Raw genomic sequence first — 25,254 nt, 5'->3', positions numbered from 1 at the left:
ACCTCAGTAAGCCAGTCAGTCAGTACACCCGTTGTTTATTTCACTAGTGCCCTGAATGTTTTTATTGGATCTAGTATAGCCTTCACAGACATCATCTTCTAATACAAGGCCTCACAATTCAGTGACAGGGGGAGCGTGGGTATGCATGTGTGCATGTGTGAGAATGAGTGATATAGTAATGTTAATTAAACCTAGAAAAGACATTGAAACATTTGGAACAGTGTGGCGGCTGTGGCCGAATAGTACATTCCATGTTTTATTCTGTCAAATCAGCAAGCTAATTGAAATTTGATTAAAGAATCATATCCACATTGAAATAGAGTGAATTGAAAATGGAATTGACCCTAACCCTGGTATTGAGTACTTCATGTCCTGTGATTTTCCTACAGTGTGGCTAAACAGTGCATCCAATAGGGAGCCTGTGTTTTGACTGTCCATGAGAAGGAGGAGCTTGTCATGAGAAAGTGAGTTATGGGTCACGTTCCCCTGCTCAGACGTTGCATGCATCAACCAATGGTTGCGTGCCACGTCATTGACTGTGACATCGACTGACAGATTGCTATAACATATGATGTGGTTAGTTTATGTTAAATACTTATCTAGGCATTGTAAGATCTGCCAGGTGTCAGCAACGCCTGGGCAGAGGAACACGCCCAAAGCTGACAGCACATCCCAGCAACAGGAATGTGGGGACACTGGGTTGAAAAGAGGGAGGCAAAGCCAGGGCCCAGTTTTTCAAAAATTATCTATCTGGATTTTGCCTATCGGATAGGATTAAATGCATATAAATATAATGAATAGAACAGACAAATCAGTGAATGGGGACTTCCGTTCTCTTCAATCGATTACTATGGATTTAATCCTACCCAATAAGCGAAATCCGGATAGATAACTTTAGAAACACTCCCTGTTAGAGCGAGAGAGCTGTGTGTGTGTTTGTCAGAGGGTTACACCCACTGCTTCCAGAAGTCCCCCAAATAAAGATAGGTCATTCTAAATGTAACTTAATCCACCCCCAACAACCCTTTGTTGAGAGCCAGCCTTTAATGGCAGCTTCTCAAGGTTACAGGACTTTGTGATGAAGGTGGACACTGTCCTGTGCATCAAAGATAATGAGAAGGACAAACTAAACCCTCCATAATTTACACAGGGAGCAAAAAAGGCTGAGAAATCAGCTACTGTCAGATACACCATTATTGAGTATTGACAATGAGAACCAAAAGCTCAACAAGATATCATGTGTTTAAATGTAATACTTATCTTTCTCCCTGGGCTTTTAAAAATATTTATTCACTGGGGTCTGAGCCATGTGTTGGTAGCACAAAACATTAGAAAAGCAGTTGTCATCCACCCCCCCCCATGGTCTGGTGCAGGTGTACGCTCTGCACCCCCCTCCCACTCTGTTGTTTTATAATTAAATGGCGACATTAGTTCATATCATGTGATTCGAAAAGAATTCATCACACATTAGAGGCCCTAATCACCACCTATAGTCCGCCCGTCGCCTGGGGCGCAGGGTTCACCACATGACCCTGCTGAGCGCAGCTCTTCCTTTGTGCCCCCTGAAAGAACCGGGGATTGAGCCCAAACAAAAAAAAAACACTAGGGTGAAAAATGTTTTTACACCTGATCCGCTCTCTCTCAGGGCTGGCTGTGAGCGTGCAGGGCCGTTTCAGCTTTAGATCAATGGGACAAGTTATTGGAGTCTGGCCAACTCTAACCGATAGAAAATAAAGAAAAAAGCTGACACTTCCCAACAACAACAAAAAAGACAAAAAAAGACTAAACAAAAAATAAATGAGGAAATAAATGCTCATGATGAAATTGTCTGTCTTTTTAAAACACCTTAAGTTTTATGTTTGACCTTTTAAAAGATATCTAGATACATTTTACACTGATAATGCTTAGGCCTACACTCTGGTGGGGTTACAGCGGTCTATAACATACTAGTGGGATGGCTTTTAAGGTCTTACATCAGTCACACACACACACAGGGAAAACACTGCAGCATCTTTCAGACACCCTGTCGTGGGGCTCAGCATAGCAGTGCTCAGGTGTGGAATGATGGGTATTATTTTAACACAGCCTTTTGCTGGGATGTTAATAAATCAAGAGTTTAGGCACCATACGGGCCTCTATGCATGGGTCAATGGCACATGTGTGCGCTCATGGCAATAGCGCCCCCCATTGGGAACATATATTCAATACCATTGTTCAGAATACTTTTCAAAACAATATGAACACTGAACAGGAATAAGAACATGTTTTAGATATCAATGGACAATTCTGAGTCGACCCCAATCACTTTACATCTAACAATGGATCATTTACTAGAATGTCATCCTCAAGATGATACTGTATGGCAAGACGTTAACATTTCAATCCAGTGAGAAAATAGGAATGGAACACCAAGCTTTTCATGGAAAGTCCTTACTGAACTTGAAACTTTTCATAACTTTACATCATCGTTTCCTGTCATGTGATCCCCCCGCCTCTTCTCCTGAGCAAGTCTCAAAAGTCTAACATGGCTTCCATTAACTGGCTCCTCCTCAGGTGTTGCTTTTAGACTATTGAGATACACCCCCAGAGTTGTCGACATGCAACACCCCTTTATGACTTCTGTCTTCCACCTAACAGAAATGGGCCTTCGTCAGTAGCCTGTGTTTGCCTGTCACCTTGGTACCCAGGAAACGAGTTGCCCCCACTACAGGTGAGGGCCCCTGTGTTAACGCCACAGACAGAGCCAGTGAGGTCTCACTCACATGGACACATCACACAGCTTCACAACCGTGCACGTAAGAGATATATAAGCAATGTAAAACATCTAAGAAATTAAATTATTTATTTTTATCAATTTGGCAGATCAGCCCACACACTGAATGAACCTGGCATGAAGTTACACACACTTTCAGTACACACAGGCACATTCACATTAGGCTTTGGAGCCAGCCGGCTAGTCACAGAACCAATTGTGACTCCTTTCCTTGACAGGCTCCATCCAGACATTCTCCAGCCTTGAAGCGTAGTCCACAGACAGTACATGGAAGGCAAGGTAGGTGCCATTCAAAGAAAAAAACAAAATCCTATTCAGAAGTCAACGTAAAAACGAGGTATTCGCTTGTAATTTATTGATAGAAAATAATACAAATAAAATGTAAAAGGGTAACAGTAATAAAAAACATAAATAAGTTAAGGAGATGCAGAGCTTTCTAGTGTAATTTGGATGCCTGGAGATGGGAGTAAATTTGGAAAACGTCACCAGGCATGTCTATAATGTGCTAATCCTGAAAGAGATCTGTCCACCCTAGTTACATCACAAACAGTTGCCATGTTAACAGAATATAACTCATTAGCTGGGAGTAATACAACACCCATTATCAAGTGCTACGTTTACAACTAAATAATCAACATCAAATAGCTTCAATGAGACAAAACAAAATACACTGGGATTAAAACAGACAAAATATGTAGTCTTTAGGCAGTATACCATCTCCTTCATACTTGTACCGGCAACTTTGTCATGTAGATGGGATACAGCTTTTGTCAAATTTGCTAACCCTAACCATTTTCATAACCTTAACCTAATTCTCCTAACCTGCTACGTTGATTCTCCTAACCGGCGGCATAATTTCCCTTAAACCTGCTACAAAAAGTAAATTTGATAAAAGCTGTCTCCCCTCTGGACAAAACCCTGCAGATCTTCTGAAGCCCCAGACAATACCCCCGCAGCCACCTCTACCTCCACCCTCAGAACAAAGAAACGGGAAAGACAGAGACACAGGAGAGCTCCAGGCTGCAGCAGGTTTAATTAATCAACTAATTAATACTCTTAACGGAGGAGAGAAAAATGGCACACGCATCACAATGGAACACGCATCCCATCCCGGCGTACAAAGAACAAACATACAATAGAACCAAGACCAATCAATCAACCACAATAAATAAATGTCTTATCTTTAAAAGGCTTCTGGGGCTCAAAGCTGAGGAGGATTCAGTGGGATGGATTCTGGTGGATGTCTATCTGTCTCTTCCCATCCCCTACTTAACTTTCAGAAATATTTACACAGCATAGCAGCCCAATCTGGGCTTAGTAAGTAATGCTACATCACGTGAATGGACTTCCCCTACGGAAGGAAGAGCAGCAGTTCATGGGGAATTTGCTTTTCACACGACACACTCCCAATATCACCCCTAGCTACTTGCAGACCGAGTCCCCTTCCTTGGCCCTTCAGGGAAACGCTTTCCTCCGATCAGCTCTGGGCATGTGCAGCATAGAAATAGAATGAATAGAACGGGATTGAAATCTCTAACCCTAACAATTTGACTGGTTAACACCACCAGCCCACCAATTAAGCCATTATTAACTTAAATGGGTACACCCGTTCTATACATTCTATTTCTATGATGTGTAGTTCCTTCTCACCTGACATCCACTGTACACTCACAGCTGGCCTGAGATCAGTGAGTAATGGTGGAGTAATGGTGTAAAAGATAGAGAATGCAGCAACCCAGTTGTAATGTTGTTGAGGATGGGACTGGATGGAAGAAAAGAAGACCCTAATCCTCCTCTTCTCTGAGATGGAGAGGAAGAGTGGACTCTATTCCCCACCTCCCTCCTCCTCTTCTAGATGGCGCTCTCTGTAGATGTCTTTGACCAGGAGGAGAGGGGTGAGGATGCTCTCCAGGACACTGCGGTCCAGAGGAGTAGAGGAGAACCACAGGGAGCTGTCACTGTCACTGCTGCAGCCCGATGCCTCTGGCTGCACATAGAACACATCCATTCGCTGCCTCAACAACCCCGGGCTGCAGAGAGAGGAATGACCACATTAACCACAAATGAAATTATAGCTACGGAGCTACATTTGGGCCAATACATTTGTTGCAGATTGACGTTGATTGGGATGAAGCTTGTCCAAGAGGCAGAACTGAGCGATTTCCACTAGATGGGCCAGCTGCAAACTCAAAATTGGCTACATTGTAAAAATTCATATAAACAAAAATTAGCTTTTTGGTCTTAATTTAAGTCTAAGTTAATTTAAGGTTAGGATTAGCAGTGTGGTTAAGGTTAGGTTTAAATTCAGATTTTATGACTTTGTGGCTGTACCAGTTAGTGACCACTCTGCAGACCTGCCTCCAGAACAAGATTCCTGACGAAAAACACTAACCTGCATATTTGCTGTGCAGTGGTCCCTGACATTCAACACATAAATGACCACAATGTAATAAGGTAAATTGACCACTTCAGAAAGTCGAGGTCATAGAAAAGAAAAGGGACACACCACTTGGAACGGTAGAGCTCGTAGAGTCTGCCCTCGTGCTTCTTGACTGGACAGTGGCTGGAGCTTCCTGAGCCGTCATCTGGCTCGTAGGCCGGGTCACTGTCCTCTTTACGTTTCCTCTTCCTGGACCCTGTTTGTACTACTCACAGACACAAACAGACAGGGAGGATTAACAACATGACAGGAGCCCTGGCACAAAAATAGGCACATCTAAAGAAATGCTGATAAAAAGATGCACTTGACCACAACAGTGTGTGTGTGTAAGTGTGTCTTAGTGGTCAGACTCACAGGGGTGGTCCTGTGAGGAGATGGAGGGGACTCGGATGCAGACAGTGGTTTCCTGTGTGGCTGGGTCTGTGTGGTCTGGCCCGTAGACGTTACTAAAGGAAAGGCACAGATGCTGCTCCACGGTGCGCAGGCCAAAGTACTTGGTGTTGAGATAGACCAGGGAGCGCAGCAATGCTGCAGGACTCTGCTCCCCCAGCAGCTTACAGCTCCACAGGCACTGCTCCTCCACACAGCCCCACCGAGCGCCTGGGGGTATAGACAGAACGATAACTGTTAACAACACTGATCATAATACAGTCCCTCTGGACATAACATTAACACAAACACTGATCCACACAAAAACTGTTACAAATTAATGTGGTTTTAGACAGATCATGTCTACAGTGTCCTCATATCATAAATATAGTGCAATCACTATTGTTTCAGAATGTGAACAGCAAAAATAGTTCTAATCATTGGACACTGCGGGTAGGTCTACTACGGAGTTGCAGTTAAAAACAAACACTTCCAGGTCTAAAACCTTACCGTAAAGAGCATAGATAGAGTGTGTGCTTGAGCAGTGATAAAGTGTAAGTGTATTTATTTACCATCTGGCATCACGCTGGGCTGCCAGTCTTTGAGGACCTTGTTGAGCTCCTCTCCAAACGGCTCGAAACACGGGTCACTGAACAGTTCATCTTTCCTGCCTTTGGCCTGCAGATGCTACAGACAAACAGAGAATAACTGGACTAAGGGAAAATCTTGTGGAAAGCCAAACTTAGACCTGGTTATGAGATTGTGAAGAATATAGATGGTGTCCTCATATTATAAATAGTCAACACCATGTTTCAGGATGTGAACAGCAAAATTTCTAATCATTGGACACGTCTTAAAAAATATGAAAGGAGAGTAGTGAGAAATAGAGGTGTCAATTCCAAAATAACGCTTGTCTGATGAGAATGAGAACCCGCATGCCACATCGCCATGGTTACACTGTAAATGCATCATTCAGAACCATGACCTCTTCCATCAATCATAACTGCAGCCCTATGAAACTATGACATCATCAGCCAGCCTGACTGACTCCCAGTCCCAACCCTGCATCTCGTCACAAACACCTTGCGCTGCCTGTGGCTACAACAGCCCTCTCCTTTCATGACTGCAGAGAGAGAGAGAGATATAGGGGGGCCTGGAGCCATTCTGATCCCTTGCAACTATTCAGTCAATGAATATGAATTAAGAGACAATATCTCTTTCATCATCACTCAATGCCTAGGTTTACCTCCACTGTATTCACATCCAACCATACCTTTGTCTGTACACTACAACTAGAATCTATTTTATCGCCCCCAGAAACCTGCTCCTTTTACTCTTTGTTCCGGACGTCCTAGACATCCAATTCTCATAGCTTTTAGCCGTACTCTGGCGATGTAGTGGGGAGTCCAGGCTCTGCAGTGCCTAGCTCCACTCCTATTCCCCAGGCGCTCTCTTTTGATGACTTCTGTAACCGTAAAAGCCTTGGTTTCATGCATGTTAACATTAGAAGCCTCCTCCCTAAGTTCGTTTTATTCACTGATTTAGCACACTCTGCCAACCCGGATGTCTTAGCCGTGTCTGAATCCTGGCTTGGGAAGACCACCAAAAACTCTGAAATCTCCATCCCTAACTACAACACTTTCAGACAAGATAGAACGGCCAAAGGGGGCGGTGTTGCAATCTACTGCAGAGATAGCCTGCAGAGTTCTGTCCTTCTATCCAGGTCTATACCCAAACAATTTGAACTTCTACTTTTAAAAATACACATCTCTAAAAACAAGTCTCTCACCATTGCCACCTGCTATAGACCACCCTCTGCCCCCAGCTGTGCTCTGGATACCATATGTGAACTGATTTCCCCCCCATCTATCTTCAGAGCTCGTGCTGCTAGGTGACCTAAACTGTGACATGCTTAACACCCCGGCCATCCTACAATCTAAGCTTGATGCCCTCAATCTCACACAAATTATCAATGAACCTACCAGGTACAACCCCGAAGCCGTAAACACAGGCACCCTCATCCTAACCAACTTGCCCTCTAAATACAACACTGATGTTTTAAACTAAGATCTCAGTGATCACTGCCTCATTGCCTGCATCCGTAATGGGTCAGCGGTCAAACGATCTCCACTCATCACAATCAAACGCTCCTTGAAACACTTCAGCGAGCAGGCTTTTCTAATCTAATATCGACCTCATCCCGTCAGTATGCCTGGTTATTTTTTTTATTTAAATGCCTTCCTTGCGGGCCTCCCGGGTGGTGCAGTGGTGAAGGGCGCTGTAATGCAGCGCTAGCTGTGCCACCAGAGACTCTGGGATCACGCCCAGGCTCTGTCGTAACCGGCCGCGACCGGGAGGTCCGTGGGGCGACGCAGAATTGGCCTAGCGTCATCCGGGTTAGGGAGGGTTTGGCCGGTAGGGATATCTTTGTTTCATCGCGCACCAGTGACTCCTGTGGCGGGCCGGGCACAGTGTGCGCTAACCAAGGTTGCCAGGTGCACGGTCCTTCTGTAGCTCAGTTGGTAGAGCATGGCGCTTGTAACGCCAGGGTAGTGGGTTCGATTCCCGGGACCACCCATACGTAGAATGTATGCACACATGACTGTAAGTCGCTTTGGATAAAAGCGTCTGCTAAATGGCATATATTATTATTATATTATTATATTATATATCACGGTGTTTCCTCCGACACATTGGTGCGGCTGGCTTCCGGGTTGGATGCGCGCTGTGTTAAGAAGCAGTGCGGCTTGGTTGGGTTATGTATCGGAAGATGCAAGACTTTCAACCTTCGTCTCTCCCGAGCCCGTACGGGTGTTGTAGCGTTGAGACAAGATAGTAGCTACTAAAAAACAATTGGATACCACGAAATTGGGGAGAAAATGGGGGGTAAAAAAAAAAAAAAATAAAAAAGCCTCCCTCACCATCTTAAATAAGCATGCCCCATTCAAGAAATGTAGAACCAGGAACAGATATAGCCCTTGGTTCTCTCCAGACCTGACTGCCCTTAACCAACACAAAAACATCCTGTGGCGTTCTGCATTAGCATCGAACAGCCCCCATGAAATGCAACTTTTTAGGGAAGTTAGAAACCAATATACACAGGCAGTTAGAAAAGCCAAGGCTAGCTTTTCAAGCAGAAATTTGCTTCCTGCAACACAAACTCAAAAAAGTTCTGGGACATTGTAAAGTCCATGGAGAATAAGTCCATGGAGCTACCCACTGCACTGAGGATAGGAAACTGTCACCACCGATAAATCCACTATAATTGAGAATTTCAATAATTTTTCTACGGCTGGCCACTTTCCACTTGGCCACCCCTACCCCGGTCAACAGCACTGCACCCCCCACAGCAACTCGCCCAAGCCTTCCCCATTTCTCCTTCTCCCAAATCCAGTTAGCTGATGTTCTGAAAGAGCTGCAAAATCTGGACCCCCACAAATCAGCCAGGTTAGACAATCTGGACCCTTTCTTTCTAAAAATTATCTATTGTTGCAACCCCTATTACTAGCCTGTTCAACCTCTCTTTCGTGTTGTCTGAGATTCCCAAAGATTGGAAAGCAGCTGCGGTCATCCCCCTCTTCAAAGGGGGGGCCACTCTTGACCCAAACTGCTACAGACATATATATATCCTACCCTGCCTTTCTAAGGTCTTCAAAAGCCAAATTAACAAACAGATCACCGACCATTTCGAATCCCACCGTACCTTCTCTGCTTTGCAATCTGGTTTCAGAGCTGGTCATGGGTGCACCTCAGCCACGCTCAAGGTTCTAAACGATATCTTAACCGCCATCGATAAGAATCAATACTGTGCAGCCATATTCATTGACCTGGCCAAGGCATTCGACTCTGTCAATCACTACATCCTCATCGGCAGACTCAACAGCCTTGGTTTCTCAAATGATTGCCTCGCCTGGTTCACCAACTACTTATCAGTCAGAGCTCAGTGTGTCTGATGGGGATGCCACAGGGTTCAATTCTTGGGCCGACTCTCTTCTCTGTATGTATCAATGATGTCGCTCTTGCTGCTGGTGAGTCTCTGATCCACCTCTACGCAGACGACACCATTCTGTATACTTCTGACCCTTCTTTGGACACTTAACAACCCTCCAGACGAGCTTCAATGCCATTCAACTCTCCTTCCGTGGCCTCCAACTGCTCTTAAATACAAGTAAAACTAAATGCATGCTCATCAACCGATCACTGCCTGCACCTGCCCGCCCGTCCAGCATCACTACTCTGGACGGTTCTGGTTAGACTGTAAACTCTCCTTCCAGACTCACATAAAACAACTCCAATCCAAAGTTAAATCTAGAATTGGCTTCCTATTTCGCAATCAAGCATCCTTCACTCATGCTGCCAAACATACCCTCGTAAAACTGACCATCTTACCGATCCTCGACTTTGGCGATGTCATTTACAAAATAGCCTCCAACACCCTACTCAACAAATTGGATGCAGTCTATCACAGTGCCATCCGTTTTGTCACCAAAGCCCTATATACTACCCACCACTGCGACCTGTACGCTCTCGTTGGCTGGCCCTCGCTTCATACTCGCCGCCAAACCCACTGGCTCCAGGTCATCTACAAGACCCTGCTAGCTAAAGTCCCGCCTTATCTCTGCTCGCTGGTCACCATAGCAGCACCCACCCGTAGCACGCGTTCCAGCAGGTATATCTCACTTGTCACCCCCAAAGCCAATTCGTCCTTTGGTCGCCTCTCCTTACAGTTCTCTGCCAATGACTGGAACGAACTACAAAAATTTCTGAAACTGGAAACACTTATCTCCCTCACTAGCTTTAAGCACCAGCTGTCAGAGCAGCTCACAGATCACTGCACCTGTACATAGCCCATCTATAAATAGCCCAAACAACTACCTCTTCCCCTACTGTATTTATTTATTTTCCTCCTTTGCACCCCAGTATTTCTACTTTGCACACTCATCTACTGTCAAATCTACCATTCCAGTGTTTTAATTGCTATATTGTATTTACTTCGCCACCATGGCCTATTTATTGCCTCTACCTCCCTTATCTCACCTCATTTGCTCACATTGTACATAGACTTATTTTTCTACTGTATTATTGACTGTATGTTTGTTTTACTCCAAGTGTAACTCTGTTGTTATACGTGTCGAACTGCTTTGCTTTATCTTGGCCAGGTCGCAGTTGTAAATGAGAACTTGTTCTCAACTTGCCTAGCTGGTTAAATAAAGGTGGAGAAGAAAAAATAAATAAAATGTATAGTAGTATCTGTGAGTAATATCTGTCAGATCTTTGAACACTGTCTGATGGGGGAGGAGCAAAGGGCTGAAAACTGAAATGGAACCAGGCTACAGAAGGTGACCGAGTAGAGGAAACTAAACAGGGAGGTGACTGACCTGCTGGATGCCCAGGCAGAGGTAGAGGATGCTGTCAGGGGCGTAGCGCTCTCCGTTGGGCCGCCGTACATCGCGGACGAATCGGGACAAGGCCAGGCTGAGCTCTGACGCTTTTAGAGAGAGCAGGTTACTCTTCGACCGGGCCGGTGGAGATTCTGAGGACAAACAATTATAATCTCTTACCAATTTAATTATATAGCACCTTTCATACAGAATGTCCAGTGGTTCCAAGTGCTATACGATAATAGTTTCTGTGGGCTTACTCACCCTGCTTGAGGCTGTCTTTCCCTTTAGCGTCACCTGATTGGTCAGTCGAGGTCAGCGCCCACCGTTTCCAGGCGTTGACGCCGTAGTGAGACCTCAGGGGTAGTGAGCGCCTCTCTGTCATAGGGGGAGAGGGGTCTTCCTCTACAGCTCGCCTCTTATGTCCCTGAAACAAGCCCACAGCCCTATGAATGAGACTAATAATGTCTCGGTGGAAGCCTTCGTGTGGGAGATCTTATCCACTCCAACATTTGATATGTTTATCTTCATAAGAACATCATTCATGGTTTATTATTTCATGTTCTCATGTGAAAAATAACAATCACAGAGTTTATTTTTACAAGGACAGTGGACATGAATCAACATTTCAGTAAAAGTGCCGGTTTTAGCCAGCCGGCTCATTTTCAACTGCAGTCCCTGGGCAGGTTGTGAACAGCAATAGAGTTCTAATCGTTGGGCACACTTCTGCTTCCAACTGGAGCGAAATGAAAGGTTAGGTAGATGAAAGGGGTCAGGGTGGTTAGAGTAGTGTACCTGTCTCCTGGCTCTGGATACCTCATCCTTCTCCTCAGCCAGGAGAGGGGGCAGGGTGAACCCCATATCCACGTCCAGGCTCTCGAGTGTAGGAAAAGGGTCTGGGGATAAAACAGGACAGACAGACAGGACAAACGGACACAGGTAAGGGATGAGCCAATTCAAAGCCCACCAGACTGGAGTTCGACAGAGGTAGGCAGAGCTAAAGTGAGCCGGACTGAGCTGAACCAATCTGGACTGAACTGTGCTGTGCCAAAGCAAGCCAGACAGATGGAGAGGGAGGTGAATGAGTGAATTAGCAATGGCCTTTAACAGAAGGGGTGCGGGTGAATTTAATCATCAAACAGCTGTTGCTACATAACTACCTTCTCTCTAATGAACACGTAGTCCAGAGCTGCTGGTCACGGGCTCAGTTAGCCAGGTTCTTAGTTGTATTATTATTGTATTCCTATATTACGTAGTTTTTTTTATTGTATTCCTGTATTAGCTAGGTACTCTATTGCATTATTATTGTCTTCCTGTATTAGCTAGGGTCTTTATTGTATTATTGTATTCCTGTATCAGCTAGGTTCTTTATTGTATTCCTGTATTATTATTGTATTCCTGTATTAGCTATATTATTATTATTGTATTCCTGTTTTTTTTTATTGTATTCCTGTATTAGCTAGCTTCTCTATTGTATTATTATTGTATTCCTGTATTAGCTAGGTTCTTTATTGTATTCCTGTATTAGCTAGGTTCTCTATTGTATTATTATTGTATTCCTGTATTAGCTAGGTTCTTTATTGTATTCCTGTATTAGCTAGGTTCCTTATTGTATTATTGTAGTCCTGTATTAGCTGGATTATTTATTGTATTATTGTAGTCCTGTATTGTATTCCTGTATTAGCTAGGTTCTTTATTGTATTCCTGTATTTGCTAGGTTCCTTATTGTATTATTGTATTCCTGTATTTGCTAGGTTATTCCTGTATTAGCTAGGTTCTTATTGTATTCCTGTATTGTATTCCTGTATTAGTAGGTTCCTTGTATTCCTGTATTAGCTAGGTTATTGTATTGTATTCCTGTATTAGCTAGGTTCTTCATTGTATTCCTGTATTATTCTTCATTGTATTCCTGTATTAGCTAGGTTCTTCATTATTCCTGTATTGTATTCTTCATTGTATTCCTGTATTAGCTAGGTTCTTCATTGTATTCCTGTATTAGCTATTCTTCATTGTATTCCTGTATTAGCTAGGTTCTTCATTGTATTCCTGTATTAGCTAGGTTCTTCATTGTATTCCTGTATTAGCTAGGTTCTTCATTGTATTCCTGTATTAGCTAGGTTCTTCATTGTATTCCTGTATTAGCTAGGTTCTTCATTGTATTCCTGTATTAGCTAGGTTCTTCATTGTATTCCTGTATTAGCTAGGTTCTTCATTGTATTCCTGTATTTATTCTTCATTGTATTCCTGTATTAGCTATTCTTCATTGTATTCCTGTATTAGCTAGGTTCTTCTTGTATTCCTGTATTATTTCTAGTCCTTGTAGTCCTGTATTAGCTAGATTATTTATTGTATTCCTGTATTAGCTAGATTATTTCTTGTATTATTATTGTATTCCTGTATTAGCTAGGTTCGTTATTGTATTCCTGTATTAGCTCGGTTCTTTATTGTATTCCTGTATTAGCTAGGTTTCTTATTGTATTATTGTTGTCCTGTATTAGCTAGGTTCTTTATTGTATTCCTGTATTAGCTAGGTTATTCATTCTAGTCCTGTATTAGCTAGGTTATTTATTCTAGTCCTGTATTAGCTAGGTTCTTTATTGTATTCCTGTATTGTATTATTATTGTACTCCTGTATTAGCTAGATTATTCATTGTATTCATGTATTAGCAAGGTTGTTTATTATATTATTATTGTATTATCTAGGTATTTTAATGTAATTCTACACCTGGCCTTCTGAATGCACTTCTGATTATAAATACACCTAAATAAATCCCTTCGTCTGATATGCCATAATATTTTTTTTTTAAACACCCATGTCACATGGTGATATTGTTTAGCACCTCTCCACTGTACTGAGAGACAGAGAGCAGTCAAATAATATCATTTTCCACAATAGAGGATAGGACTAGAAAGTGTCTCATAGTGTCAGGGTGGTCAAATGCTGCTCAGTAGTCGTACCTTGAGGAAAGTCGTTCTCCAGGTCCAGATCTGGTTCATACTTCTCCTCCTCAGCCTCCGATTCAGAGCTGCTCTTACTGGAGCTGCTGCTGCTGGACCTGGCCTCTCCTTCTCCTCGCTCCCTCTTCACCTTCACATCTGAAACAGTCACACAACACAACAATCAACATTTCATCTGTGGCAGCTTGCAGTGATGAGGCAGAGAAGTGCATCCCAGTCAGCTAGACAAAGATGCATACCGGTAGCCATGGATAAAGAAGCGCCATGGTTTGTTTCATGTCCTCATATAACAAAATACCAATCACAGAGTTTCAGGATGTGAACAGCAATAGAGTTCTAATCATTGGACACGCTTAAAAGTATTTGAGTCACGCTTGATTTAGTTTTGAGTTTGCACTTTTGGAACTGTGGATGTGAAGTCCTTTGTAGCTCAGTTGGTAGAGCATAGTGCTTGTAACGCCAGGGTAGTTGATTTGATTCCTGGGACCACCCATAAGCAAAATGTGTTCACGCATTATTCTAAGTCGCAGAGTTTGCTAAATGGAATATATTAAGTCGGTACCTGGCTTTCTTTCTGTGTGTGTACCTGGCTTCTGGTCCTCTGCAATCATCTCAGCCATATGGGGGTCAGTGGGGACTTTGGCCTTCAGCTTGTTGATGGTCTGGACAATCTGCTCTGTGCCCTGCAGTGTGGTGGGCAGGAACACTGGCACTGGAACCTGGGGTAGGAGGGAGAGACAGGGACCACTGGCTGGTTAGAGACTGTTTTGTGTTAAATACTGGAAAGACTCATTCGAGAGTAAATATCCACTCCACCTTATCCATGGTTGTCCTCATATTCACAAAATACCAAATCACAGAGTTTCAAGATGTGAACAGCAATAGAGTTCTAATCATCGGACACACTTCTGTGTAAAATTATTCCGGATTTGTACTTTTGGGACTATTCCATTGGTTCCATGGAGCCCAGGGTGTTTCTTACCGGGACAGGTAGTGTGATGGGAATGGGTGTGATCTGGGCGTAGAGGTTCATGGGGACTGGGATGAACACAGGTACAGGGATGGGCACAGGAATGTACTCCCTCTTCACCCAGTCATCCTCATCTGGAGACAGACACACAGATTAAAAAGGTCAAACCATGGACATACTACTTCGTGAGAGACATAATGTGCCGCACAGTTTGACCTTCAATTTCCCAAACAGTAATATTGAGGTGTCTACCTGTCTGTAGGAGCTTGCTCTGCATATGTGGTTTGCAGTAGGTGGCCTTGGTCATAGTGAGAGGCTTGCAGAGTACAGCTTTATTCTTCACATCCTTTAGGATCCCTCCACCGGCGTACGGCTGACTCAACATCTAGGAGATAACAGATGATACAAGGATAACAGATGATACTTGTTAAAGAAGGACAATGATATTCCTTACCTCACAGTCAGCTGTGCTGTAACGATTATAGGGTTGTAACATTAAGTACTTTTTCCTCACCGCAATGTTGGTTGCCTCAGTTTGTATTCCAAATCCTGTCAATAGAAAACATGGTTCAGTAAGTCAACCACACAGATGCACTTGTTTTCAAAAAGTCTAAATGCACACAAATTAGTACCAAGTCTGGTGTTCTCTGGGCCCTTCTGCGTTGCCAGGTTTGGTTCGTTCTGCTGGCAGTAAAAGCGGAGGAGACACTGCTGGTCACAGAAGTGCTTCATCTCTGCTCTCCACTGCACCGACTCAGTCAGGTTCCCTTGTACCTTACAGCAGTCACAGCGCGCCGCCTGGTGGACATAACAGGAAACACACAAATCACATCCTGGATGCACAATTTTGAGAAATATGATTTTTCATAGTGAGACCGATTTAGGTACGCGCTCTGACCTTGTAGTACCACTCGTGGAACTTCTTGGCGCAGGTTTCACTGCAGAAGTCCCTGGACACCCCAGCCAACTGCCTGGTCACTCCTCTCTTACACAGCTGACTGCAGTAGTTACAGGTCACACACTTCAGACCCAGCCGCTTGGCAAAGTCCTGCTTGAACAGCAGCTTACAACCTGAGAGGAAATAGGGACAACAACGTTTACAGGTTATACGATGTCAATGATCAAGGGACAAACATATTGTATACACTCATGTGTTGTCTGGGTAAAGTAGGGCTGGGCAATATGGCCTAAAAATAACTTCTCTTTGATTTTTTTCTAACTTCTGGAAAATTCACGATATATATATATATATATATATACACACACACACATATAAAAGAAAAAGATTCTCTAAATAAGCTTTGTTGTACAATTAAAGGTCAAATCCACTGCATTAAAAACAGTCAGCAATAATCTAATGAATTCAGGTCTTGTGAAGTTATATCTAGGCTGAATATAAGTCTTCCACAACCATAAGACCCACTCATTTTTTATTTAACTAGGCAAGTCAGTTAAGAACAAATTCTTATTTTCAATGACGGCCTAGGAACAGTGGGTTAACTGCCTGCAGAACGACAGATTTTTACTAATAATGTAATTATTTTATCAAAATAGATCAACCTGCTTTTTTGCAATAATCACTGATCTGGCTTTCAAGTCTGTCCATTAAAATACCATTTTTATTACAAATTTAACCAGAACCATGCATAATGCACATTCACTTCTGGCAGGCATTAAGCTATAGAAAATTAACCCAGATCTCAAACAATCTCTCAAGCACAAGTTCGCATGCTAGTGAGTAGCCATCTAATCTTTATATTTCAAGTTTAGCCAACTTGGATATGTTTGCTAGCTAACAGGGTAGTACAGTTGAAAGGTTATGAACACACCCTTCTGTTCGTCTCCAACTGTAAGCATGTCCACTTTGTTCAGATGTTGAAATCAAGTGGCCTGCCTTATTTCTCAGAATGAGAATGAGTGACAATTCTACATATGATTGTGCTTTATGCTTATTGCAAATTTGTGAAACACAGACTAGACAGCTAGTATAACAGTCTTCGGCTAAAATGCTACTAGCAGTACTTGGTACCACAATGCCATGCGCGACAACCTTAACATTCCTTTTCCAGAGTCAATGTTCATTGATACTCCCGTTTTAGTAGTGTCTGCTCTGCGCTCAATTTGAATCATTAGAAAGGTTAACTTCTCCTCTATTACAGTAAAATAATGTCTCAATGTGTTTCAGTCTCCATATGACCGATTCTGTTGGACCAAAAACTCAAATAGCGAGTTGAAACCGTTTGTCAGAGAGGAAGAAGTGATCGCTCATCTTTGTTGATGTGAGTGGCAGGGGGAAGGGCTTGGTGTGTTTGTGTAAACTAAAGGAAGAGGCAAAGCGAGATGTTTCACTCTCGCTAAAATCTTTCCAAAATAAGCCCAATGAGTTTCTATGCTCTAATTTTGGACCTAATCTTGTCGCTTGCCTTCCCGCCTTTGGGACGACTGCCATTGTTAGGACAGAATCAAATCAAATTTTATTTGTCACATACACATGGTTAGCAGATGTTAATGCGAGTGTAGCGAAATGCTTGTGCTTCTAGTTCCGACAATGCAGTGATAACCAACAAGTAATCTAACTAACAATTCCAAAACTACTGTCTTATACACAGTGTAAGGGGATAAAGAATATGTACATAAGGATATATGAATGAGTGATGGTACAGAGCAGCATACAGTAGATGGTATCGAGTACAGTATATACATATGAGATGAGTATGTAGACAAGTAAACAAAGTGGCATAGTTAAAGTGGCTAGTGATACATGTATTACATAAGGATGCAGTCGATGATGTAGAGTACAGTATATACGTATGCATATGAGATGAATAATGTAGGGTAAGTACATTATATAAGGTAGCATTGTTTAAAGTGGCTAGTGATATATTTACATAATTTCCCATCAATTCCCATCATAAAGTGGCTGGAGTTGGGTCAGTGTCAATGACAGTGTGTTGGCAGCAGCCACTCAATGTTAGTGGTGGCTGTTTAACAGTCTGATGGCCTTGAGATAGAAGCTGTTTTTCAGTCTCTCGGTCCCAGCTTTGATGCACCTGTACTGACCTCGCCTTCTGGATGATAGCGGGGTGAACAGGCAGTGGTTCGGGTGGTTGATGTCCTTGATGATCTTTATGGCCTTCCTGTAACATCGGGTGGTGTAGGTGTCCTGGAGGGCAGGTAGTTTGCCCCCGGTGATGCGTTGTGCAGACCTTACTACCCTCTGGAGAGCCTTACGGTTGAGGGCGGAGCAGTTGCCGTACCAGGCGGTGATACAGCCCGCCAGGATGCTCTCGATTGTGCATCTGTAGAAGTTTGTGAGTGCTTTTAGTGACAAGCCGAATTTCTTCAGCCTCCTGAGGTTGAAGAGGCGCTGCTGCGCCTTCTTCACGACGCTGTCAGTGTGAGTGGACCAATTCAGTTTGTCTGGGATGTGTATACCGAGGAACTTAAAACTTGCTACCCTCTCCACTACTGTTCCATCGATGTGGATAGGGGGGTGTTCCCTCTGCTGTTTCCTGAAGTCCACAATCATCTCCTTAGTTTTGTTGACGTTGAGCGTGAGGTTATTTTCCTGACACCACACTCCGAGGACCCTCACCTCCTCCCTGTAGGCCGTCTCGTCGTTGTTGGTAATCAAGCCTACCACTGTTGTGTCGTCCGCAAACTTGATGATTGAGTTGGAGGCGTGCATGGCCACGCAGTCGTGGGTGAACAGGGAGTACTTGAGAGGGCTCAGAACGCACCCTTGTGGGGCCCCCGTGTTGAGGATCAGCGGGGAGGAGATGTTGTTGCCTACCCTCACCACCTGGGGGCGGCCCGTCAGGAAGTCCAGTACCCAGTTGCACAGGACGGGGTCGAGACCCAGGGTCTCGAGCTTGATGACGAGCTTGGAGGGTACTATGGTGTTGAATGCCGAGCTGTAGTCGATGAACAGCATTCTCACATACGTATTCCTCTTGTCCAGGTGGGTTAGAGCAGTGTGCAGTGTGGTTGAGATTGCATCGTCTGTGGACCTATTTGGGCGGTAAGCAAATTGGAGTGGGTCTAGGGTGTCAGGTAGGGTGGAGGTGATATGGTCCTTGACTAGTCTCTCAAAGCACTTCATGATGACGGAAGTGAGTGCTTGAAGCATGTGGGAACAGCAGACTGGTATAGGGATTGATTGAATATGTCCATAAACACACCGGCCAGCTGGTCTGCGCATGCTCTGAGGGCGCGGCTGGGGATGCCGTCTGGGCCTGCAGCCTTGCGAGGGTTAACACATTTAAATGTCTTACTCACCTCGGCTGCAGTGAAGGAGAGACCGCATGTTTTCGTTGCAGGCCGTGTCAGTGGCACTGTATTGTCCTCGAAGCGGGCAAAAAAGTTATTTAGTCTGCCTGGGAGCAAGACATCCTGGTCCGTGACTGGGCTGGGTTTCATCTTGTAGTCCGTGATTGACTGTAGACCCTGCCACATGCCTCTTGTGTCTGAGCCGTTGAATTGAGATTCCACTTTGTCTCTGTACTGACGCTTAGTTTGTTTAATAGCCTTGCGGAGGGAATAGCTGCACTGTTTGTATTCAGTCATGTTGCCAGACACCTTGCCCTGATTAAAAGCAGTGGTTCGCGCTTTCAGTTTCACGCGAATGCTGCCATCCATCCACGGTTTCTGGTTAGGGAATGTTTTTATCGTTGCTATGAGAACGACATCTTCGACGCACGTTCTAATGAACTCGCACACCGAATCAGCGTATTCGTCAATGTTGTTGTCTGACGCAATACGAAACATATTCCAGTCCACGTGCTGGAAGCAGTCTTGGAGTGTGGAGTCAGCTTGGTCTGACCAGCGTTGGACAGACCTCAGCGTGGGAGCCTCTTGTTTTAATTTCTGCCTGTAGGCAGGGATCAACAAAATGGAGTCGTGGTCAGCTTTTCCGAAAGGGGGGCGGGGCAGGGCCTTATATGCGTCGCGGAAGTTAGAGTAACAATGATCCAGGGTTTTACCACCCCTGGTTGCGCAATCGATATGCTGATAAAATTTAGGGAGTCTTGTTTTCAGATTAGCTTTGTTAAAATCCCCAGCTACAATGAATGCAGCCTCCGGATAAATGGTTTCCAGTTTGCAAAGAGTTAAATAAATTTTGTTCAGAGCCATCGATGTGTCTGCTTGGGGGGGGGATATATACGGCTGTGATTATAATCGAAGAGAATTCTCTTGGAAGATAATGCGGTCTACATTTGATTGTGAGGAATTCTAAATCAGGTGAACAGAAGGATTTGAGTTCCTGTATGTTTCCTTCATCACACCATGTCTCATTAGTCATAAGGCATACGCCCCCGCCACTCTTCTTACCAGAAAGATGATTGTTCCTGTCGGCGCGGTGCGTGGAGAAACCCGTTGGCTGCACCGCATCGGATAGCGTCTTCCCAGTGAGCCATGTTTCCGTGAAGCAGAGAACGTTGCAGTCTCTGATGTCCCTCTGGAATGCTACCCTTGCTCGGATTTCGTCAATCTTGTTGTCAAGAGACTGGACATTGGCAAGAAGAATGCTGGGGAGTGGTGCGCGATGTGCCCTTGTTCTGAGTCTGACCAGAAGACCGCTACGTTTCCCTCTTTTTCGGAGTCGTTTTCTTGGGTCGCTGCATGCGATCCATTCCGTTGTCCTGTTTGTAAGGCAGAACACAGGATCCGCGTTGCGGAAAACATATTCTTGGTCGTACTGATGGTGAGTTGACGCTGATCTTATATTCAGTAGTTCTTCTCGACTGTATGTAATGAAACCTAAGATGACCTGGGGTACTAATGTAAGAAATAACACGTAAAAAAACAAAAAACGCGAGGCGGCCATCTCTGTCGGCGCCGGAAGTCAATGATGTGCATCTCATCATTATATACAGATCTATGGTGTAAATGGGAAGGTGCGTGCAGCACAGAAGGAGAGAAGGAGACAAGCGGACATAAAACAAAAAATACAACAAAACTTGATTCTTGTAATATAGGCATTTGGGACATCACGCAAAAAAACATAAATGAGAATGATTTGAATTCCTTTGACCTATTGCCCAGCATTAGGCTAAAGTGCCCAGGCTAGTGGCAGAACATGTCAGGGACATGGAGAAATATGGGATGAGGACAAGTATTATTCACTCTGGGTTCTCTCTCTCCCCCAATCAAAACAGACTAGCTGACAAGGACACAGATTTGGGAGTGAGGGCATTGTCAGACCTTCGCTGCAGAAGGGCCTCTTGACCCCAGAAAACTTGACTGTCTCGTGGAGCGTCTTCTCCTCTTGGCAGTACTCGCAGAAGGTGACGATGCAGTGCAGCTTCTTGTAGTCCTCACAACATATCTTACTGCAGAACTGGTACACTTTATCCTGGGGGGAAAAATACATACCCACACAATGTTAAATGCTCCCTCATATTTAATTGAGGCTTGACCACTTGATATATATCCTGGACACAGAAGGAGAGGTTGAGCATGTACACTCACAGACTTCAACAGAAAAGGTGTACAATTAACTTTAATGCTCAATTAAAAAAATAAAAAATAAAATCAAAAATCAAACTAAAAATATAATATAATTGTGTTATATAAACCAAGTTCATGACCACAAATTGAATGTACCTCCCACTCCAGGGTTTCAGGCTTCAGGCTGAATGCTCCTCGACAGTAATTACATTTGAGCTGGATGTTGTGGTTCGTTGTAGACAGGGGAGTCTGTCCATTGGTTACTGTTTGAATGTTTGCATTCTGAAGAGAGAGAAAGAAACATTTCCTTGAGCTGCAGGAAACTAGATAAGGTAACCAGAAACTGAGGGACTTCTTAATTGTTTAGTTGCACTGCACAAGACATGTTCTTTCTTATTTTTATTTACTCCTTTTTCTCCCCAATTTCGTGGTATCCAACTGGTAGTCTTGTCCTATTGCTGCAACTATCGTATTGTACGGACTTGGGAGAGGCGAAGTTCGAGAGCCGTGCATCCCCCGAAACACAACCCCGCCAAGCTGCACTGGTTGACACAATGCCTGCTTAACCCGGAAGCCATCCACACCAATGTGTCAGAGGAAACAGCATTACACCTGGAGAACCTGTCAGCGTGCATTGCGCCCGGCCCGAAACAGTAGTCACTAGTGCGCGATGGGACAAGAACATCCCTCCCAGCCAAACCCTCCCCTAACCCAGACGGCACTGGGCCAATATGGACTCCAACCAGGATCTCTGTGGCACAGCTTGCACTGCAATGAAGTGCCTTAGACCACTGCGCCCCTCGGGAGGCTAGACATGTTCTTTCGAACGTGAAACCTAACTGTCAGTAGGCTTTTATAATTCTTATTCAAATGTTTTGTCCTGGTTAACAAGGTGAGATTTAAAAAAAGAAAGGAGTCAGTACATACCTGAAACTTGGTGACACACGTTGAGCTGCAGAAGTTTAGGACATTCCCCTCAAGCAGCGTGGCCTGGTACTGAGGTAACGATGTCTTCTTACAGGAGTGGCATGTGGGCTCCGAGTCTGCAAAGGAACAAAAACACCCCTTGACACATAACCTTCCTACACACGGTATGATCAAATGTAGGTACTGTAAGTACCAGCACCATTATAATTGTACTTGCTATACTGCACCCACACGCCAACGCATATGTACACAGAAGAAAATGATACAACTTCAACTACCAAACTCCACACATCAAAGAAACCACACCAACAGTCAGTGTGAATGACGTAAGATGTGGGCTCACTGGAGAGTGAGAGTGGCAGTGCACTAATATGTGGCAGGTAGCCTAGCGGTTAAGAGCGTTGGGCCAGCAACTGAAAAGTTGCTGGTTCAAATCCCTGAGCAGACTAGGTGAAAAATCAGTCAATGTTCCTTTGAGCAAGGCACTTAACCCTAATTGCTCCTGTAAGTCGCTCTGGATAAGAGTGTTTGCTAAATGACTAAAATGTAAATGTGTGAGACAGGGTTAAATTCAGAAAGTTGAACTATAATCTAAGTAAAAACGTGAAAATTGAGGACAGTGATGCACTGATGGTGAGGTATAAACAAATACTAACCGAGGACAGTGGTAGCGGTGCTGGCGATCTTGGTCTTGTTCATGCAGGCTGTGGAGCAGTATGGTTCCATGGTGCCGCTGGCCCCGATGCAGTGAGTGACTTCACTAGACCGGACCATGGCACTACAGCCAGTACACATTGTCATCTTAGAGTGGGGCTAGAGGAATAAGGGAATACAAATACATTGCCATCAGAAAGTATTCATACCCCTCAAATTTTTCCAGTTTTTGCTGTGCTCAAGCCTGAATTTTAAATGGATTAAATTGAGATGATGTCACGACGCCAGGACAGCGGAGTCAATCACCACCTTCCGGAGACACCTGAAACCCCACCTCTTTAAGGAATACCTAGGATAGGATAAGTAATCCCTCTCACCCCCCCCCTTTAAGATTTAGATGCACTATTGTAAAGTGACTGTTCCACTCGATGTCACAAGGTGAATGCACCAATTTGTAAGTCGCTCTGGATAAGAGCGTCTGCTAAATGACTTAAATGTAAATGTTGTGGTCACTGGCCTATATAAAATACCCCATAATGTCAAAGTGTAATATTTTTGGGGGAAATGTTCAGAAATGAATAAAAAATGAAAAGCGGAAATGTCTTGAGTCAATAAGTATTCAACCCTTTTGTTATGGCCTAAATACATTCAGAAGTACTAATTAACTTAACAAGCCACATAATAAATTGCATCGACTCAAATAATAGTGTTAAACATGATTTTTGACATACAATTATCTGTAAGGTCCCTCAGTCGAGCAGTGAATTTCAAACACAGATTCAACCACAAAGACCAGGGAGATTTTCCAATGTCTTGCAAAAAAGGGCACCTATTGGTAGATGGGTTTGAGCATGGTGAAGTTATTCATTACACTTTGGATGATGCATCAATACACCCAGTCACTAAAAAGTGGCAGGTGTCCTTCCTAACTTAGTTGCTGGATAAGAAGGAAACCGCTCAGGGAATTCACCATGAGGCCAATTGTGACTTTAAAACAGTTACAGAGTTTAATGGCTGTGATAGGAGAAAACTGAGGATGGACCAACATCGTAGTTACGCCACGAAACTGACCTAATTGACAGAATGAATGAAGGAAGCCTGCACAGAATAAAAAATATTCCAAAACATACATCCTGTTTGCAACAAGGCACTAAAGTAATACTGAAAAGAAATGTGGCAAAGCAATGAACTTTTTGTCCTGAATAAAAAGCGTTATGTTTGGGGCAAATCCAATACAACACATTACTGAGTACCACTCTCCATATTTCCAAGCATAGTGGTGACTGCATCATCTTATGGGTATGCTTGTCATCGTTTAGGACTGGGTAGATTTTCAGGATAAAAAAATAAAAGGAATGGAGCTCAGCACAGACAAAATCCTAGAGGAATACCTTGTTCAGTCTCCTTTCCACCAGACACTGGAAGATTAATTAACCTTTCAGCAGGACAATAAACTAAAACACAATGTCAAATCTACACTGGAGTTGCTTACCACGAAGACCGTGAATGTTCCTGAGTGGCCGAGTTAGAGTTGACTCTTAAATCTACTTTAAAATATATGTCAAAACCTGAAAATGGTTGTCGAGCAATGATCAACAACCAATTTGACAGAGCTTGAAGAATTTTGAAAAGAATAATGGGCAAATGTTGCACAATCCATGTTTTGAAAGGTTTTAAGGAACTTATCCAGAAAGACTCACAGCTTTAATCACTGCCAAAGGTGCTTCTACAAAGTATTGACTCAGGGGTGTGAATACTTATGTAAATGAGATATTTCTGTATTTCATCTGCAATACATTTGCAAAAAAATATTAAGCATGTTTTCACTCTGTCATTATGGGGTATTGTGTGTAGATGGATAACACTACTACACTACTGTTCAAAAGTTTGGAGTCACTTAGCTTTTCTTTCAAAAATAAGGACATTTCTATTTTTTTGTCCATTAAAATAACATCAAAATTGATTAGAAATACAGTGTAGACATGGTTAATGTTGTAAATGACTATTGTAACTGGAAACTGTGATTTTTTATGGAATATCTACATAGGCATACAGAGGCCCATTATCACCAACCATCACTTCTGTGTTCCATTGGCACGTTGTGTTAGCTAATCCAAGTTGATCATTTTAAAAGGCTAATTGATCATTAGAAAACCCTTTTGCAATTATGTTAGCACAGCTGAAAACTGTTGTCCTGGTAAAAGAAGCAATATAACTGGCCATCTTTAGGCTATTTGAGTATCTGGATCATCAGCATTTCTAAAGTTCTGACTCTCTGTTATGTGCTTGTAGTCCCTGACATATTCTATCTATTACCTGCTTGTAATCCCTG

At 43.5% G+C, this 25,254-nt stretch overlaps 1 protein-coding gene across 5 annotated transcripts in view; it reads right to left on the bottom strand.

The window, feature by feature from the left end:
- Window positions 1-2,825: 2,825 nt before the first annotated feature.
- LOC124044090 (zinc finger MYM-type protein 2-like) overlaps window positions 2,826-25,254 on the bottom strand; it is a 45,663-nt gene continuing 23,234 nt past the window's right edge. For 4 of the 5 annotated variants that reach the window (XM_046363505.1, XM_046363509.1, XM_046363506.1 and 1 more), the window contains 18 exons: window positions 22,925-23,081; window positions 22,269-22,384; window positions 21,498-21,623; window positions 21,096-21,246; window positions 15,790-15,962; window positions 15,524-15,689; window positions 15,406-15,440; window positions 15,144-15,276; window positions 14,904-15,025; window positions 14,484-14,640; window positions 13,922-14,059; window positions 11,759-11,859; window positions 11,228-11,390; window positions 10,961-11,115; window positions 6,155-6,269; window positions 5,568-5,813; window positions 5,280-5,418; window positions 2,826-4,803 (listed from right to left, as the gene is read on the bottom strand). In XM_046363505.1, the coding sequence (XP_046219461.1) occupies window positions 4,599-4,803; window positions 5,280-5,418; window positions 5,568-5,813; window positions 6,155-6,269; window positions 10,961-11,115; window positions 11,228-11,390; window positions 11,759-11,859; window positions 13,922-14,059; window positions 14,484-14,640; window positions 14,904-15,025; window positions 15,144-15,276; window positions 15,406-15,440; window positions 15,524-15,689; window positions 15,790-15,962; window positions 21,096-21,246; window positions 21,498-21,623; window positions 22,269-22,384; window positions 22,925-23,081 (2,598 nt within the window). In that variant the 3' untranslated portion in view covers window positions 2,826-4,598. The remainder of the gene's footprint in view (window positions 4,804-5,279; window positions 5,419-5,567; window positions 5,814-6,154; window positions 6,270-10,960; window positions 11,116-11,227; window positions 11,391-11,758; window positions 11,860-13,921; window positions 14,060-14,483; window positions 14,641-14,903; window positions 15,026-15,143; window positions 15,277-15,405; window positions 15,441-15,523; window positions 15,690-15,789; window positions 15,963-21,095; window positions 21,247-21,497; window positions 21,624-22,268; window positions 22,385-22,924; window positions 23,082-25,254) is intronic. The other variant, XM_046363508.1, reaches the window with a different exon arrangement.

This window comes from Oncorhynchus gorbuscha, linkage group LG09 (genome assembly GCF_021184085.1).
Source record: "Oncorhynchus gorbuscha isolate QuinsamMale2020 ecotype Even-year linkage group LG09, OgorEven_v1.0, whole genome shotgun sequence".
In the NCBI taxonomy this organism is placed as follows: domain Eukaryota; kingdom Metazoa; phylum Chordata; class Actinopteri; order Salmoniformes; family Salmonidae; genus Oncorhynchus; species Oncorhynchus gorbuscha.
This window is presented reverse-complemented; position numbering and strand designations above follow the sequence as displayed.